Raw genomic sequence first — 18336 nt, 5'->3', positions numbered from 1 at the left:
CCCTTCTCTGTCTTTCCTTAGTACTCCTCAGATTCAGCCTTCCCGCTAAAATCTCTGTCTTCCTTTCCACTCTAATACTCTCATATGGATTTTATATACTCCCCAGCACATTTGGTATTATCTTTGTTATTAGGTAGTGGAAGCAGATTATAACGTTGTGATTGTGTAATGTGTGTTTTATTTTATGTGTGAAAAATGCATTTATACCACTTATGTACTTTTAGGTCTTGGGGGGAAAAATAAAAAATAAAAAATAAAAAATAAAAAATAAAATATATATTATGAAATATATATATAAACACTGCATTTTTACTAATAAAATCATTATAGTTTATGAACACTGTAATTTATTGGGAAGTTTGAGATAGATGAATTGTATGGGTTGTTTCAAAGCTAGTAGTCATTAAACGAGACTAGTGAACCAAAAGCTAGATCATCTCACAGGAGGAGACTCATATATATGAAAAGTCTAGATAAATGGGGATTTTAAAAAATCAATATGAATACAGAAGGAGGGAGACCTGGTTTAAAGTTTATAGGAGGAAATATGACCAACTGAGCTGGTGACTGCACCTGAATTCAGTCACATGATATGATGGCCAAAGCCCAGTATCAGCCTCCAACACCAAGAGGGGCTCTAGGATACAGCTCCAGAGGAGGGCCCCCATGTATCATCTGGTGATGAAGACCAGTGCTATAGAATCCCTAACTGGGGTTAGTTCATTTCTAAGGTATTAATACGTTTCTGGAAGGGATTCAGACATCTGATGGAATAACTGGACGAGTAACAGAGGGAATACCAAAACCAAGACTCCACAATTCTCCCTGACACTTCTTCAAGGCCTAAGAATAAAGACAGCTTCTTGACAACTCCTCTTGATCAATTTGGATTGAGAAGAAACTCTTAATTTCTTCTACATTCATTTTGCTCAACGTGAGGTTGATCATTTTCTCTAGGAGTCCTGGCTTTAGATCATGAAACATTCTCCCACGGAAAGCATTTTGACCTCCATCCTTACCATCACCTAAAAACTGTCAAAATCAGATGCAATTCTTACTATGGGGAATAGAGTTATCCTTTGGTTGGGGAAGGAGCATGTATGGGGTGAACCCAGGCATCATGGGTCAGTGAATTCCTCTTCTTAAAGTTATTTTGTCACATGTAACTGTAATGTTGACTCTGCAATGACTCATATGTTTACCCTTTGGAACAGTGACACACATGCACACTTTGAAAAGAAAATCAAGACTTTTATCACCATAATCCACATCCACCTCATTCTGCTTATAGTCTGCTTTGAAAAAGTAATCCAATGGTCAGAACACTCTTCTACACTCTCTGTCCTTTGAAGTGCACACATAAAATATTGTTAAGAAATCATCTATATTTTTGCTTCTAGATAGCGTATCAGGGTACATAGCTAGAAAAAAAGCCAAGTATTTCTACTCAGGGCCCTCCCTTTTCTTTATTCTCTGAGGATTTAGGATTATTTGTCCCTCAGAGAATTCACATGACCTAGCAGAAAACTCCAGCAGCAAATCAAAGTTCTAAAAGGGGTTTCATTCAAACTGCAAGAAGTTTCAACTCTAACAAAAATAATCAAAACCTCACCTACAAATACAACTACAGTATGAACACTACTTTTCAGTCCCTTAAAGGGCATCTTGTTCTCATGTCTCTCCAAGGTGTTTGTGAGGTCATACTTAAATAACTTTACCAGAGTAAGTAATGAGAACATATGTTGAGCAATAGAAATAAAATTTATTTATAATTAACTTTATCATTTGCTACTCAGTAAATTCAGGGGAGCCAATTACTCAAAGTGATTAGAGGCAGCAGTGAAAACCAAAACCTTCAAGGAATAAATTCATTTCATTGAGGATGAGACCAGACCTAGACTTACATCTGTCTTTAATTCTCTACACCCCTACTTTGAAATAAAATACAAAGAAAAATTCTATAAATAAATATCAATTTGGTTAGTGTAATTAGGTTACTTAAATCGATATTTAGAAAATAGCAGCATGATAAAGGACATTGGCTTTGGCATTAAAAACCCCTAGCTTTGACACCAACTTTACTCCTTGCCAGTTTGATGATCTGATGAAGACTTATTACCAAAATCTCAATGCTTGAGTATCCTCATTTGTAAAAAGGAATATTAATATTTTTGTGGGTGTGAATTGAGAGAATGACTTTAAAATATGTGCACCATCACAAGGCACATACTCCACAATTGCTGGTCATTTATGGCAGGATTCTTTGGGGATTATTTCCCTTAAAAAAAACTTCGGGGTACTACAGGTAATAATAATAGCTAACATTCCTCAAGCCCTTACTTTGGGTGGGACACTGGTTCTACTATTCTTGAAGCTTTTACATGTATTCTGAGTTACATGCATTGGAAGCCATATCTCACCTTTTTCCCTAAATTAAATACACGCCATTCCTCCTGTAAAATTGAATTTATACACTTCTATATATATGCATTTGTAAGAAAGAAAACTTAAATAGAAACAAAAGCTGCTGTTTTCAGTTGAATCAAGGCCAATACTAAAAACAAAAATCACATCTTTCATAGTTTTACAGTGTGTCTATATCTGCACTTACCTATAATCCCTTCCCTTTTCTTTTCTAGTATTTTTTTTTTTTTGCTTTTTCTTAATTTCTTTCTGTTACAATCAGTTTGGGTTTTAAAATTCATATAGATTTTCCTATAAATCTAGAAATAAAAAGTATACTTTTACGTAGTTACATGATTTAGAAAACTAGAAATTAGATAAAGTGTATATAAAATTATCATCATATATTGCTCTTCTAAAATCAGCACTATCCTCTCCTCCTCTTTTTAACCATTTTGGCCTGTCTGGCCATGTTTCTCATACTCTCCTTTGCAAGTATTAATCCTGACATCAACTGTTCCTACACTACAGCAACAAAACACTTTTTCCTCTTAACTTCAGCCTGCTACAGTTTGCCTATTTATACTTCTGCTTCTATTAAAGAATTGCAATAGTAATCTTCTTCCTGACTATCCTGTTGATATGTGATGATGCCGCTCTACGCATTTTTACTCTCATTTCTGCTTTTTTTAAGGTCAATTTTACTAACAGACTTTGCAAAGGGAACATGAAGCTTTCCCGTTTTAGGTACCAACTATCTATATGAAAAAAAAAGTATTTTTTTTTTACAATAACTCTATTATTGTAAAACCTCTTTTTCTTTACATTTCAACTGTTTGACTAATTTCTTTTTGTTCTTTAAAACAAAAACAAAAACAAAATATATAGATAGGAGGCGCCTGGGTGGCCCAGTTGGTAAAGCATCTGCAACTTGCTCAGGTCATGTTTCCAGGTCCTGGAATCAAGCCCCAGCGTCAGTCAGGCTTCCTGCTCCATGGTGGTGGCGCAGAGCGGGGAGGGGACAGTTTCTCCCTCTCTCTCTGCTCCCCCCCATAAATAAATAAAATATTTTTAAGAAGAAGATATAGATAAAAGGCTTTAAAGCATACTGCTGCGATACCATTTTCTAAAAATCAAAAAGGTTTAGAGTTTTCTATAAAGAATGTGACCTTAGACAGGACTTTGCACTGCATATTTACAGGGATACTAATTCCCAAAGCTCTGTGATTTGAATACCATTTGTTGACATCTGTCTTCCCTTCTTTTCCCCAGAGAGAAAGCTCAGATGCTTTTCAAGTTACTCCCTTGTATTCCAAATGAAAGATAACAAAGGAAAATGAAAATAATGTTATAAATTTAATGATTTAAATTTAGTGATTTTTTTTTCTAAGTTTTTTTTGGAAAATTTTAAATTGCTTTTCAAGTTACCTATACCTCTATTAAAAAAATAGCCAAGTCTAGTGTAATGTTAACAGCCAATTATTTAAATTACTTAAAACTAAATTTACTTTTCTTTTTTTCAAAACTATTAAAAATGCAAAAAATTAGTAAGTTTAAAAAAATTTTTAAAAGTTAAGTTTTTTATTTTTAATATTTTATTTATTTACTTGACAGAGAGAAAGAGAGACAGTGGAGATACAAGCAGGGGGAGTGGAAGAGGGAGAAGCAGGCTTCCTGCTGAGCAGGGAGCCTGATGTGGGGCTCAATCCCAGGACCCTGGGACCATGACCTGAGCCAAAGGCAGACACTTAACAACTGAGCCACCCAGGCACCCAAAGCTAAGTTAGTTTTAAGAAGACAGCAATTCTTGTTGTTCATGATACCAGTGATTTTCAGGGCGTCACTAAAAATGGTAGAAGGAGAACTGAAGAGGGGTCTGGAAATTATGTACAAAACAAAATTTAGTATCTCATGCTAAAATTTCATGAAATTTGTGGAGTTTAGCTTCTGGATTGACTTATGAAATAATAAAATTTTCTCTAAGCAAACACTGATGAGAAAACAAAATATATTCTTCAGATTAGGGGTTAAGCGATGATGTAGCCTTGAGTCTTTTCATACCTGACCCTTACTTAATGAAAAATCTTGCCACTCATTTAAAATGTAACAATGCCTGTAACAATGCCCAATGTTGAATAAAGGGCAAAAGTAAATATTTGTTTTCTTCCCAAACTGGTTGTTCTACTTAAGCATCCTCTTGGATCCCAAGACAATGCAAAAATAAACCCCATAAGATATAGCCAGACCAAAGAAAACCTCCAGAAAAATGTACATCAGCTTTCATTCCAGGAGGAAAGAAAAGAAAGATTAATTTTTTGAGCAGAGACATGATACAACCCTACGGAGTGCTTGTGTCAGGCGCAATTCCAGAGGTGCTGCTCTGGGGAGGGAATCAATGGAGGATGAGCTAGAAATCCTGATCCTTCACCCTGGAGACAAATGGAGCACAGAGGGTAAGCATACTCCTTGAAGATCCTTCAGAACAAAAGAAAGGGAGAGGCAGGAAGTCAGGAAGTGCCAGTGCCAGGCCTCATTGAGAATGTAGGGATTTTCATTCTAGCCAGATATTAAAGAATACAGCTCAGCTGCACTTCTGCATAGGGAAAAAAAAATGAGTACAGTAAATCCTTTCTTAACATTCTATCAGCTAGAAATCTCCATTCCTTGGCCCTTCTGAATCTCTATGTAATGAAAACTGATAACTGGGTTTTTAAGTCATTCTTTGTACTGTCAAGTAAGTTTAAATTATATTTGTTTTTATTATATTTATATAATATTGTGTAATTATAATATTGATAATATATTATATATATAATACATATACAGGACAGGGGTCAAGGAGTGTAAAGGAATATATATAATATATATTATATATTCTACATAATACACAATGATATATAATTAATATATAATAATATAATATTATATATAGTTTTTACTGTTAAGTATGTATTTTTAAAAGAGGCTAGCCTCATATAACATCCACTTATTCCACATCTATTTAAGTCTACTCTAGTGCATATACCAGTTACCCCATGGATGGATCAAGAGGCCCAATGAGAGCTACAAGGCTCTTGCTCGCAGGAGTTCATAGCAGAATAAAGCAACATAAAAATTTTAACAACCAGGGCAGTACAATTTCTAATTCCCATAATTCATGTACAGGATGGAAATTTTTATGGAAAGATTTTTTTTCAGGGGATCCTGGGTGGCTCAGTGGGTTAAGCCTCTGCCTTCAGCTCAGGTCATGATCCCAGGGTCCTGGGATCGAGCCCTACATCAAGCTCTGCTCAGCAGGGAGCCTGCTTCCCCCCCCCCTTCTCTCTGCCTGCCTCTCTGCCTACTTGTGATCTCTGTCAGATAAACAAAATCTTAAAAAAAAAAAAAGATTTTTTTCAGAGGATCTGGACACCTAAAGTGGCAAAGAATTTGCTATATTGAGTGATAGAAAAGTAAATTCTAAGTAAGTATCAAGAAAAGACTGAAAGAATGACATGGTATAAGAGAAAGGAAATGGAGGATTATTAGTGGAAAAAATAATCAGAATAAATTTAGTAAAAGAGAAAAAGAGCCAAGGAATAACTATGGAAATCTATTGAGATTTCTCATGAAATATAGTTTATTTTAGTGTATAATTTAAAAATGATAGAGGCACAATAAAAGAATTCAGGCACATGCCTGAATACATATTTGTAATGCCAAGCTTTGACTTATTCACCCTATCCCCCAGTTATGCTCATATCATGCACAGTTACATACACAGTTACAAATCAAGTCATTCACCCAATAGTGAAACCAAAGTATTAAACTTCAACTCTTCAACTTCAACTTCAAAGTATTAAATTTCAACTCTTCAACTTGGACTCGGTTGGTATATTTAATCTTTCTTTCTTTATCAAAGAGTAAGCATGTTCTATATGTCATGCATTTTACTAGGGTAATGATGACTAAATCAGACATGGTTCTTCAGTGTGAAATCCCAACTACTTTGTAATGGAGAGAGGTAGCAATATATGACCTAGCCTGGAGGACAGGAAGGATCTCTGAGTAAGTGGTACTCAAGATTAGACTTGGAATACAGGATTTCAAATCGGGTTAGGGGAACATGGAACTGAAGGCAGGATGTAGGATAGGAACTTTCCATCCAAGGAGAAGAGCATGTGCAAAAATGCCACTGGGAGATGGATGAGGATACACACAAGGGGAGCCCCTTAAGACAGAGCCCAAGCCCAGAGCAAAGAGTGGCTCTATCGAAGGCTGAAACAGAGGCAGATCTCAGGTCACTCAAAATCATGGGAAGAATTTGATGAGGTGGGGATGACAGTAGAGAATATTAGGGGGAAATATGCATAGATGTATTTCGAGATCATTTCAGAAATGTATTTTGAGATCATTTTGTTTACAGAATAGAGAATAGGCTGGAAAATAAAAACAAGAATAAATGCAGGAAAATCACTTAGAAGCTTTTTTTAAAATTTGTTTAGACTGAAGATATAGTAATTGGGACTAGGGCAGTACCAACAGAAATAGAAATCAATTGATATGGAAAACATTTAGAAAGTTAAAAACCAACCCCCGCCTGTCTCTCTGCCTGCTTGTGATCTCTGTCTGTCAAATAAACAAATAAAATCTTAAAAAAAATAAAAAGAATAAATGGGAGCTTTTTTTTTTTTTTAAAGATTTTATTTATTTATTTGACAGAGAGAGACCACAAGTAGGCAGAGAGGCAGGCAGAGAGAGAGGAGGAAGCAGGCTCCCTGCTGAGCAGAGAGCCCCATGCGGGACTCGATCCCAGGACTCTGAGATCATGACCTGAGCCGAAGGCAGCGGCCCAACCCACTGAGCCACCCAGGCGCCCCTAAATGGGAGCTTTTTTGCAGCTGAGAGAAATAGCTTGAGAGAGCTAGGATCCTGAGAAAGCCAAAGAGTTGAGATCAAGTAAAGAATGAGAATAGAATGGGTACTGGATGTCAGTGGATCTGAGGTATGAGGAAGAGAGGGCTGCCATTTCTATGTACCTGTATTTGAAACAGTAAGTGCGGTCACTTGCTCAGAGTAGATAACTCACTGAAGTAGCCAGTCGTAAAAGGGTAAGGGGATGAAAGTTTAAAAATAGTAGACAAGGTCTGTAATTGTCATTGGGAGAAACAGGAGATTTATTTTTCTTAAAGATCTTATTTGTTTATTTTGGCAGAGAAAGAGAGCGAGCATAAACAGGGGGAAGGGCAGAGGCAGAGGGAGAAGCAGTCTCCCCACTGAGCAAGGAGTCCAATTTCCTGGGATCATAACCTGAGCTGAAGGCAGAGCCTTAACCTACTGAGCCACCCAGGTATCCTAAAATGGGAGATTAATTGACCAATAAACACAGTAAGATCATGGGAGTATTTAGAGTCTAGTGGAGATAGATGGATTTGTATTTACATTGGAATCAACAACCTGCCCTGTTGTTAGACTTCAACCGCACTTGACCACTGGTGGACGAGCATGAATAATGCAGACCACTGGGGTCAGAGGGGAACAAGGTTTGCCTTTTGAACAGAAAAGCAATGAACAAGAAAGAAAAATGTGTGTTTTTAAAATGATAGGACTCTGAGCTAGATTGGGGGAAAGTAATAAAAAAAAAAAAAGAAAGAAAGAAAGAAGAAAAGGAGAGATCTGATGGTCTGATGGCCTGGGAGACAGGACGACAGGACAGGGGTCAGTGAGGGTAAAGAACAGTTGTAAACAATTGTGCCAACAAGTGTGGTGCACAGTTGGTTGCCGTTGCTCTAATGCTTGAAATAGCGTGATTTGAGAGGTAGAATGGATTCGTGATGATAAGGTCCAGAAAGTGCATGGAAGACTGAGATAAAGGAAAGAACAGGTTATTGAGGATGACTAGCAGGTCAAGGAACTGAGGGGGAGAAGGTTCTGACAGGTCACTCCCATAAATGCTGAAGTCCCTGGAATAGTGGCAACCCTGAAAAGGAAACGTAGCCAAAGAGCCAGGTACCAGAAGCTTATAGGAATGATGGGGAGTGGTCAAAATGTCTGGAAATGACTGCAGCAGAGACCATCCATGGAGGATAGCATAGTGAAGCAGCCTCAAAGAGCAAGTTTTTGTCGTTTTTTTAATGAATGGATTTAGCAATGATCTCAGAGCAGCACTAAGGAGAAAGTACAGACTAACCCTATCTCCAAGTCCTGTTTTCAGAATAACAGTTAAACCAGTATTATTCTTCTTTTCTCATAACCAAATTATACTTAGGGTCAAAAATTTTATAGAGTTGATTTATAGCACACAATATAAAAATTATTTTAATTATACCATTTCCATTAAGGGGAAAGAATTAACTGTTCCTTATGAATCTCAGTGAAGGGACTCCCTGAGAGCAGGATTCAGTAAACTCCTGTTGAGGGTCATATAGTAAATATCTTGGGCTAAGAGGGCCAAATAGTCTGTCAAAACTTCTTTTATCTGCTACTGCTGCATGACAACAGCCATGGGTGATTCATCGATAAAGGTGAACCCAATCTGCCCTACTCCCACATCTACTGTTCAATTTATTCAGCACGCAAGAGAGGCAGTAGTAAGAAAGTGAGAAGTGAGAAAAAGAAGTGGTATTGGAATTTAGAAGTCAACAATGACTTCTATCAGATTTAAAAATAAGGGAAATCAGATAAAAGTTCATGCTTTTCCTTTCCCCTAAAACAAACTGAAAAAGCGAAAGCAAGCACTTACCTGAACATACAGTTCTCTGAGTTCATATTGAAACTTCTTGGGATCTGTGGTAATTGTCACTGGGCCAATTTCTATGAAGATAAAAATAACACCAGTGAATAAATGGTAATCAACAGCATTAAAGACTTTATTGTGTTTTCACATGTCTTTCATTCTGCACACTATATGGTTATTTATGAATAAGAAACATTTAGCCAGCAAAACAACAGACTTTTTCTCAGCTTATAGCTAGCTACCAACGAATAACTTAGATTTTGCTAGAAATCATGCTTACGTAAATTTTTAGCTTTAAGAAATTCAGAGGGACAGTGAAAAATGTCATAAGACAGAGTCAGGAGACCCCAGGTTCAGTCCCTGTCAGTCCCTCTGTACTCTCACTGGTTAGTGAATATTTATTGAATACCTATTTTGTTGCTGGACTCTACATTAATTAGTTACCCAGCCTATAATTCTGTTTTCTCCACTAAATTTGTTTGCAACTTTCCTATAAGTCCAAATTAGCTGAAAATTAAAAGTTTAACATTAAACAACATAAAAACAAATGAACATCAATGCCACAGGGTTTTTGTGTTCTGTTTTGTTTCGTTTTTATTAACATATAATGTACTATTTGTTTCAGGGGTACAGGTCTGTGAATCAGCAGGCTTACACAGTTCACAGCACTCACCATAGCACACACCCTCCCCAGTGCCCATCACCCAGCTGCCCTCTCCCTCCCCTACCATCCCCCAGCAGCCCTCAGTTTGTTTCCTGAGATTAAGAGTCTCTTATGGTTTGTCTCCCTCCCCAGTCCCATCTTGTTTCACTTTTTCCCTCCCTTCCCCCATCCCCGTCCTGCCTCTCAAATTCCTCATATCAGAGAGATCATATGATAGTTGTCTTTCTCTAATAGACTTATTTTGCTTAGCATAATACACTCTAGCTCCATCCGCCTCACTGCAAAGGAATGCCACAGGGTTTTTAAGAACTTGGAGAGGCGGGCGCCTGGGTGGCTCTGTGGGTTAAAGCCCCCGCCTTCGGCTCAGGTCATGGTCCCAGGGTCCTGGGATCGAGCCCCGCATCGGGCTCTCTGCTCAGCAGTGAGCCTGCTTCCTCCTCTCTCTCTGCCTGCTTCTCTGCCTGCTTGTGATCTCCATCTGTCAAATAAATAAATAAAATCTTTAAAAAAAAAAAAAAAAAGAACTTGGAGAGGCACTGAAATTAGGACATTAAAAGTTGAGGATATTGTCCCTACCACATCCTTCCCCCAGGGCTGGGGGTGCTGTCTGTCACTATCACCATTCTCCTGAGCTGACTTTGACCAACATAATTACTTTTGTGGTTGCTGCCACCCTCACCGCAGGACTAAAGTCAGGGGAAGAGAAAAAGCCCAGATACCAGGGTGGGTTAAGTTGACAATATTTTTTTCCTAGGATACAGTATGTCTGTGGTAAACATTTTAATCCACAAAGATCATTTTCTTAAAAAAAAAAACCATCAACTTTTTTTTTAAAGATTTTATTTATTTATTTGACAGACAGAGATCAAAAGTAGGCAAGAGAGGCAAGCAGAGAGAGAGGAGGAAGCAGGTTCCCTGCTGAGCAGACAGCCCAATGTGGGGCTCGATGTGGGGCTCGATCCCAGGACCCTGAGATCATGACCTGAGCCCAAGGCAGAGACTTAACCCACTGAGCCACCCAGGCGCCCCTACCATCAACTTGTAAAATAGACAAGTGGAAAGTGGCCTATAAAGGTATCGAGTACTTCCTTAAGAAACATTCATCTATTTAAGGAATACAGGATTAAAATTCATCAGAGTATCACGTGCACAGACATATCACCTTAAATTCCCAGGTGGATGAAAATCTATTTTATCTAATGAAGATACAGGCTGTATTCAAAATGACAATAAGCAACTTCAGTACAAAATCATAAAAATATTTAACACTGACTTTTTATAACACATTTTTCTAGCACACTGCTAGACAAATGCCTTTATGACTTCAAAGGATAATAATTAATTAGGCCTTCTATAATGTGCTAAATATAATACAAAAACAGACTGTAGGATTTTAGAATGAGGTAAATTGGAAAGGAAGCCCAATTTGTCTGCCATAACCCCTGTAATTTTTCTTAGAAGTCACATGAAAACTATGCCTGCATCCTTCATCACAGATTAGACTAGACACCTTGTAGTATGCAAAAGGAATGGAGAAGCAACTGGAGAAACTGGGTGAAAATGCAAACATCTGCATTCCATACCAAGCAGAACAGTTATTAGTTATGCGAAAGTCTTGTCCCAAGTGTATGGAAAATCAGAGAAGCCTACTCCCTCAAGACTAAACAAAGGCATACTTTGCAAAGGAATGCAAAATAGCAAAGAATATGCCAGACGGTTACACCCTGACATATAAATTGTCAGCAACATTGTCAAGCCAAACGTCTATGTTCCTACATGGCAGAATACTGAAATAATTCTGGAATTCAAAGCTGAAGACTTAGGAAGAAATACAAAGAGTACTAGAGGAAAGCAATGACATAAGACTAAAGAGGGCACCCATACAAGAAAATTCCTACAATAAGATTTTAAAAATTAGCCCTGGATATATGACTGTTCTTTAAAAGTGGAGACCAAGGACTGCTATTAAAATAAGAGGACTGATTAGCCTTCGTTTATATCCATAGACTCAAATACCAATTTGTTTTCAACAAAGATAGGAAATCCCTCCTGCAGTTCATTAATAAGCCTTTTTACAAACTACACTGAACAGTGGAGATAAATCTTTTATCAGTTATGAGAGATACTCAAAGAGAGGTGAGGGCTTGCTGAACTGCTGTATCCCTCCAATTGTAAGCATCCTTTCCAATTCTTTCGAATTGCATGGTAATGACTGTTCGGCAAAATCAGCCTCCTCCCTTCCATTCCTGTCTTTCTCGTTGCTTCATACAGCCCTGTGCCAGTTGTATTATGAGCAATGTCCTCTTCTCTTCCTTTTTGCTCATGTTGGTTTCATCCCCTGCCAAGCCTCTGAGGACATCCAGCAGGTACAACTCTGTCCAGGGAAGATGAACTTGAAAACTTTGGTGGTAGGAAAAAAAAAAAAAGCTAAGATATCTGAAAACGTTTTCTACACAGAGCAACATGTGCAGCTGTTCTTTTTTCCAAGATCTCCATTCTATTGATGATTGTTACTACCAACCTTCTCCTCCTTTCTTCTGGACCACAGGCAAGACAGGCCATGTTTGAATGCCTAATCTGATGCACACGATATCCAGAATTCTTTATTACTGAATGCTTGGAAATGATCTTTAATAGACCAAAGAATAATAAAGAAAAAAAAAAGAATAAAGGTTAAAGGTTAAACCCAGGCCTTCAGATCTTTTATTATTTGCTCTTTTCATTACATCATGAAACCTCCATGCTATAGCTAACATCCATGGGACATGATCAATAGGACACTGGTTAGCCAACCAAGAAGGTTTTCAGTCTTCCCTATTATCCAAATGTTTTGTTCTTCACTTCAACCAAGTTATGAATACATAATCAATAGATACCATTTTCTACATATAGCTTATTTTAAAAAAGAAACAAACAAACAATCGCAGGTATCTAGGTGACTCAGTTAGTTGAACACTGGACTCTTGGTTTCAGCTCAGGTCATGATCTCAGGGTCCTGATACCGAGTCCTGCATCAGGCTTCATGCTCAGCTGCTCAGCACAGAGTCCACCTGAAATTCCCTCTCCCTCTCCCTCTGCCCCCCACCCCCGCTCACACATGTACTCTCTCTCTATCAATAAATAAACAAATAAAATCTAAGGAAAAAGAAATATTAGGGCAACATGTATTACTGCAAATATAAGAAATATGTCATGCTTCAGAAGACCATTTTTGATTAAAAAAAAAAAAAAAAAAAGTGTCCAAAACCCTAAGGCAGTCTCCTCTTCTCATTTTGTTATTTCTCGTTTCCTAGGGACTTATCAGATGGGTTGGATTTATTTCCAGCATCTCAGCCATTGTTCTCTTAATCTCAGTTGTTGGATTGTATTTGAGAAAATAATGGAAAGAAGTTCACAAGGTAATATTTTCTTTCACTGCTTCACTTGGCAAGATCGATATCCAGTTTCTCACTTCCTTTTTCCTTTCCACTAACAGATTTCTGCTCCTTACGGTTTTTCTTTACTCAAAGTGCTTCTTGATAATATGAGGAAAAGAAACTGCTGCTTGCTCGGGTTTAAACAGTACCCATGCATGATTTGATAATGGTATTCCCAATTTCTTTGGTTTTAGAAAATATATAGTTCTTGGCTTTATATTTACAGTTACACATAAATACGTGAAAAGTTAAAATGAGAACCCCTAGCTGCATTATAAACTAAACAATATTTGTAGAGCATTATAAAAGAATTAAACATATATATAAGTCACAGAGCTTGTCATAATGGGAATTGTTGAAAACTACAGCAAGCTATGAAACATCGGAAAGTCTATTTAATGCCTGAAAAAAGCCAAGTAATACAGAAAGGGAGAGCAAACTTTCTCAGTGTCCAGGGAGAATAGAGACCCCTGAACTCTAGGGAAATACACAGTGAAAGTATCAAGGAGGAGATGAGGAAGGAGCTGGGAACAAAGAGAACATCAGATTAACAGAGGCTGGCATTAGAGCAGAGAAATTCCAGGCACTGGGACATGGGCTGTTCAGAATCCCTCCCATGAACTGAATCTCAACATGTTCCATGCTCTAAAAACTCTACTCTCAATTCATGCTCTCAATTCAACACAAATCAATTATAATGTCTTCTATGTGCCAAGTTACTAGTAAACAGATCTATACAAAGCATTAAAGTTGTCTAAATGAAAATTATTTTGTTTCCTGCTTTGGAATGCTACAAAAAAACAGATTAGTAACTATATTCACTCTCACTTTTCACTTTAATCCACAATCCACTCTTCCCAGATTTCCCTATCCTCATTCAGTTATAATGTTGCTGTCCAGCACCATTTTTAAATGATCTGCATCTAATCCATGAAAACAAAACTGTTTCCTGACTTTGAACTAAGCTAATGCCAAAGTATATTTCAGGACTCGTTAAATTGAGTACATCGCTACTCACACGAGAATAGGTAATTTTGAAGACCACTTAAATGCCCTTAATGATTGTTCTGACATAAAGTGATGTATTTGGTGTGTTTTATAAAATCTGGGCCACTGGTGAATTCATGCCAGTTATCTCATATTGATTACATAGCATTCTGCTCCACTATCCAAAGAGATTATTCATTTAACAATGAGTTGTATGATAACATTAAATACATGTACTTAGCGAAACTGCAGCCAATATTTGTAAAATGCAAGGGTCATTTCACTTGGCCTGCTGCTGAACAGGATACAGAAAAAATCGTGAACATGAATTCAGCAATGTTACACAGCTGTTCAGAACAGGAAGCAAAGAAGAATGCCCTAGTAATCGACACAGAACTCTGAGGTGTATTAAGTAGGAAGGATGTCATTGCTTACACTGGACCTTAGCCGAGCTGCAGCAAGCACTCTTGTGAAAACAAGTGTGGGAATTTTAATGGCCAACAAAGTCCAAACTCTTAGTTTTACCTGAAACCCTAAATTTAAAAAATGGCATTTTAACACCCAAAATATACCCACGTATTGACAAGGTATACCCAAGAAGAAAAGATATAATATTTTGTCAAGCTATTTAATAAAATTTAATATACTCATAAAATTTATTTAATAAGCTTTCCAGTGTGATTAAGGCACTCTGAAAGCAAACAAGAAGAAAATGAATACAATGTACAATAGCATTTTAAATTTCTAAACAATGATATTCTTTTTTTTTTTTTTTAAGATTTTATTTATTTGACAGAGATCACAAGTAGGCAGAGAGGCAGGCAGAGAGAGAGGAAGGGAAGCAGGCTCCCTGCTGAATAGAGAGCCGATGCGGGGCTCGATCCCAGGACCCTGGGATCATGACCTGAGCCAAAGGCAGAGGCTTTAACCCACTGAGCCACCCAGTTGCCCCTTAAATAATGATATTCTTATAAGGAATTGTGTTTTTAAATTTAAGATAAAATTAGAATTCATTTCAAAATTTTAGTTGTTCTCTTAGGCAATTCCTTAGCATTAGTGGTCTTTCAAATAAATCTAGACATTTGTTAGGGATGAAGAAAAATTACAAAAGGAGTAAAATGTTGAAGAAAAAAATATATTTTCTAGTCCTAAGAAATGAATTACTAATATTGTGAAAATGTCCACATCTTAAGAGAATAGACTCAACTTCAGCCATGATGGTTTCCACAAGTAAACAAATGCATGTAGTGCTTTGGTCACGTTTCCAGGGAAAATATAATTCAGAAATCCAAACTCATGTTTATGAAGGAACACTTCATTGGCAAAAATATGGGACTCAGAGACATTGCTAAAAATATGATAGAATCATTTATATGTCTGTATACATGTGATATTATATATATGGTTTCCCCTAAATATTTGCATTCATTCATTCAACAAATAGTTCAAACTGACCAGAAGTGTACAAGTGAGCAAATATATTTAAAGAGACAGAGCAGAAGGGCACCTGGGTGGCTCAGTCAGTTAAGTGTTTGTCTTCAGTTTAGATTATGATCCTAGGGTGCTGGGATGGAGCCCCACATCGGGCTTCCTGCTCAGCAGGGAGTCTGCTTCTCCCTCCGTCTTTGCCTGCCACTCCCCCTGCTTATGTGTTTGCATGCTCTCTATCTGACAAATAAATAAAATATCTTAAAAAACCTTTTTTTAAAAGAGAGACATGGCAGAATCAGAAATGTCTGGGTGTGCCTTTCAAATTAAAGGGCTGATGGCTGGACTTAAGACCAGTGCAGTTTCACATGGCCCTGCTCTCAGAGGTCCCTGCTCTGTTGAGAATGCTTTGGAATCATGTGTCTTGAAATAATCTTATCTTTGAATTTGTGTTTTGTAAGTGAAGTTCAATGGGACAGTAGAACATGCAGTCTGAGCCTGGAGCCTTAGCTCACGTGTGGTCCGGCCTGCCACTACTTCTGAAGACAGATTCTCAGCCTCCACCTACCATGCATGCCCCAGGCCCTACCCTATCCTGGTCCTGCTTCTATAGCTGACACTCTCCACCATCCAGCCCAGCAGGGACCTGGATGTGAGGATTGCGAGGGCTGGGAGCTCTGGCCGCTGAAAGCCATGTCTCCATGGGGGCAAACCTTCTATACCTTCCTAACAGGTACCAAGCATGTCTCAGCACCAAGGTTTAAAGATCCGTGGGGGACCCCTGCCTGCCAAAGACTGGGACCTTGGAAAGAGATGTCCGCCTCAGCTGACCAGACCCCACCGCAGGCTGAAGCACAGTGCTTGTCCCACATCTGGCAGAAAGGGCAATCCCACAGCCCATCTGGCCAAATGCTGAGCTCAGCCTGCAGCTTGAGGCAGGACCTCAAGGTCCAGTGTGAGTCTGCACGTGGCCCAAGGGTATCCGGGTGTCTGGGGGTTATCCCTCCTGAAGGATCTTCTCCTCCTCCTTGTGCTTCTCTGAAGTCTGGTTTAAACTGTTAGCATGGATTTTACCATCCATCCCCATTTTGTATAGTGCGAGTTTTAAATGCAAATATCAGAACATTTAATTCCTGCATGGACTCAACCAAATTATACAATTCATATAATGGCGCCTCCAACTGGCTAGACGACACCCACACAAGCCAGACTTAGGAAGGTTGAATGAGGAAATACTCATTTATAATCCCAGCAACACGTTAAGCATTCCAGGTTTATCAAGACCTTGAATTAAATATACTCTTTATTGAAGAGTATAAAAGATTTTTTATGAAAAAAAGACCATTGTTATAAAAAAGAAAGCTAAATATTAAAATACATACATTCTGATAATTTATGGATTTAATACATTAAAAAATCTCAAAAAAAGTTTTTTTTTGCTTGTATGTATTTTAGTAATTTACATATTTTGCTTTAAGTATTTTAGAATACTTAGCAACAATATTCTTAAATTTATTCTGATCAGCACATGGACAATTATAATAATGAAAATTGGTAAAACAATAAAGGCCATCAGCATCAATAACTAAGAAGACAGAACTGTTGGTATATAAAGAAATATATAATAACTAGAAAAGAATTAATAACCTACATACAAACTAGTATCTAAAGACAAGATATATAAAACATGATTATTTTAAAAAATATTTCAATTCGGGACACCTGGGTGGCTCAGTTGGTTAAGCGGCTGCCTTCGGCTCAGGTCATGATCCCAGCGTCCTAGGATCGAGTCCCGCATCGGGCTCCTTGCTCGGCAGGGAGCCTGCTTCTCCCTCTGCCTCTGTCTGCCTGTGCTCACTCGCTCACTCTCCCTCTAACCCTGACAAATAAATAAATAAAATCTTTAAAAAAAAAATTTCAATTTAATTCAAATTTTGTAATATATAGTAAAATAAACTCCAATAGGCTTAACTGGTTTAATATAACCATTATAATTAATTTAACTGAATCCAAATTAGAACATAAATCTGATATATAGAAGAATAACATTCTCCTTTTCAACGCAACAGAAGAAATCACAAGGGGAAATACTGACAGATATGAATGTGTAGAAATCAAATGAAAACTGATGACACTTGCAGTGAATACAGCATAACATAGAGTGGTCAAATATCTATGTACACCCAAAACTAAGATACACTGTGTGTCAACTATCCTTCATTTAAAAAAAAAAAATCAAATGAATATTAAAATCTAAATAAATAGGGGCACCTGGGTGGCTCAGTGGGTTAAGCCTCTGCCTTCAGCTCAGGTCAGGTCTCAGGGTCCTGGGATCGAGCCCCGCATCAGGCTCCCTGCTCAGTGGGGAGCCTGCTTTTTCCCACTCTCCCTGCCTGCCTCTCTCCCTGCTTGTGATTTCTCTCTCTGTGTCAAATAAACAAATAAAATATTTTTTTAAAAATCTAAAAAAAAAAAATAAAGCCAGTTTGGCAACATTTATGTCATCAATTAAAATAGATGAAAATCGGGTGCCTGGGTGGCTCAGTGGGTTAAAGCCTCTGCCTTCAGCTCAGGTCATGATCCCGGGATCCTGGGATCGAGTCCCGCATGGGGCTCTCTGCTCGGCAGGGAGCCTGCTTCCCTTCTTCTCTCTCTCTCTGCCTCTCTGCCTACTTGTGATCTCTGTCTGTCAAATAAATAAATAATATCTTTAAAAAAAAAAA

General features: G+C 37.8%; 1 protein-coding gene across 1 annotated transcript in view; it reads right to left on the bottom strand.

The window, feature by feature from the left end:
• HMCN1 (hemicentin 1) overlaps positions 1 to 18336 on the bottom strand; it is a 458039-nt gene that overhangs the window by 343673 nt on the left and 96030 nt on the right. The window contains 1 exon segment of the mRNA XM_059412784.1: positions 9125 to 9195. Within this exon segment, the coding sequence (XP_059268767.1) occupies positions 9125 to 9195 (71 nt within the window).

The sequence above is a fragment of the Mustela nigripes genome, chromosome 10 (genome assembly GCF_022355385.1).
Source record: "Mustela nigripes isolate SB6536 chromosome 10, MUSNIG.SB6536, whole genome shotgun sequence".
Taxonomy (NCBI): domain Eukaryota; kingdom Metazoa; phylum Chordata; class Mammalia; order Carnivora; family Mustelidae; genus Mustela; species Mustela nigripes.
This window is presented reverse-complemented; position numbering and strand designations above follow the sequence as displayed.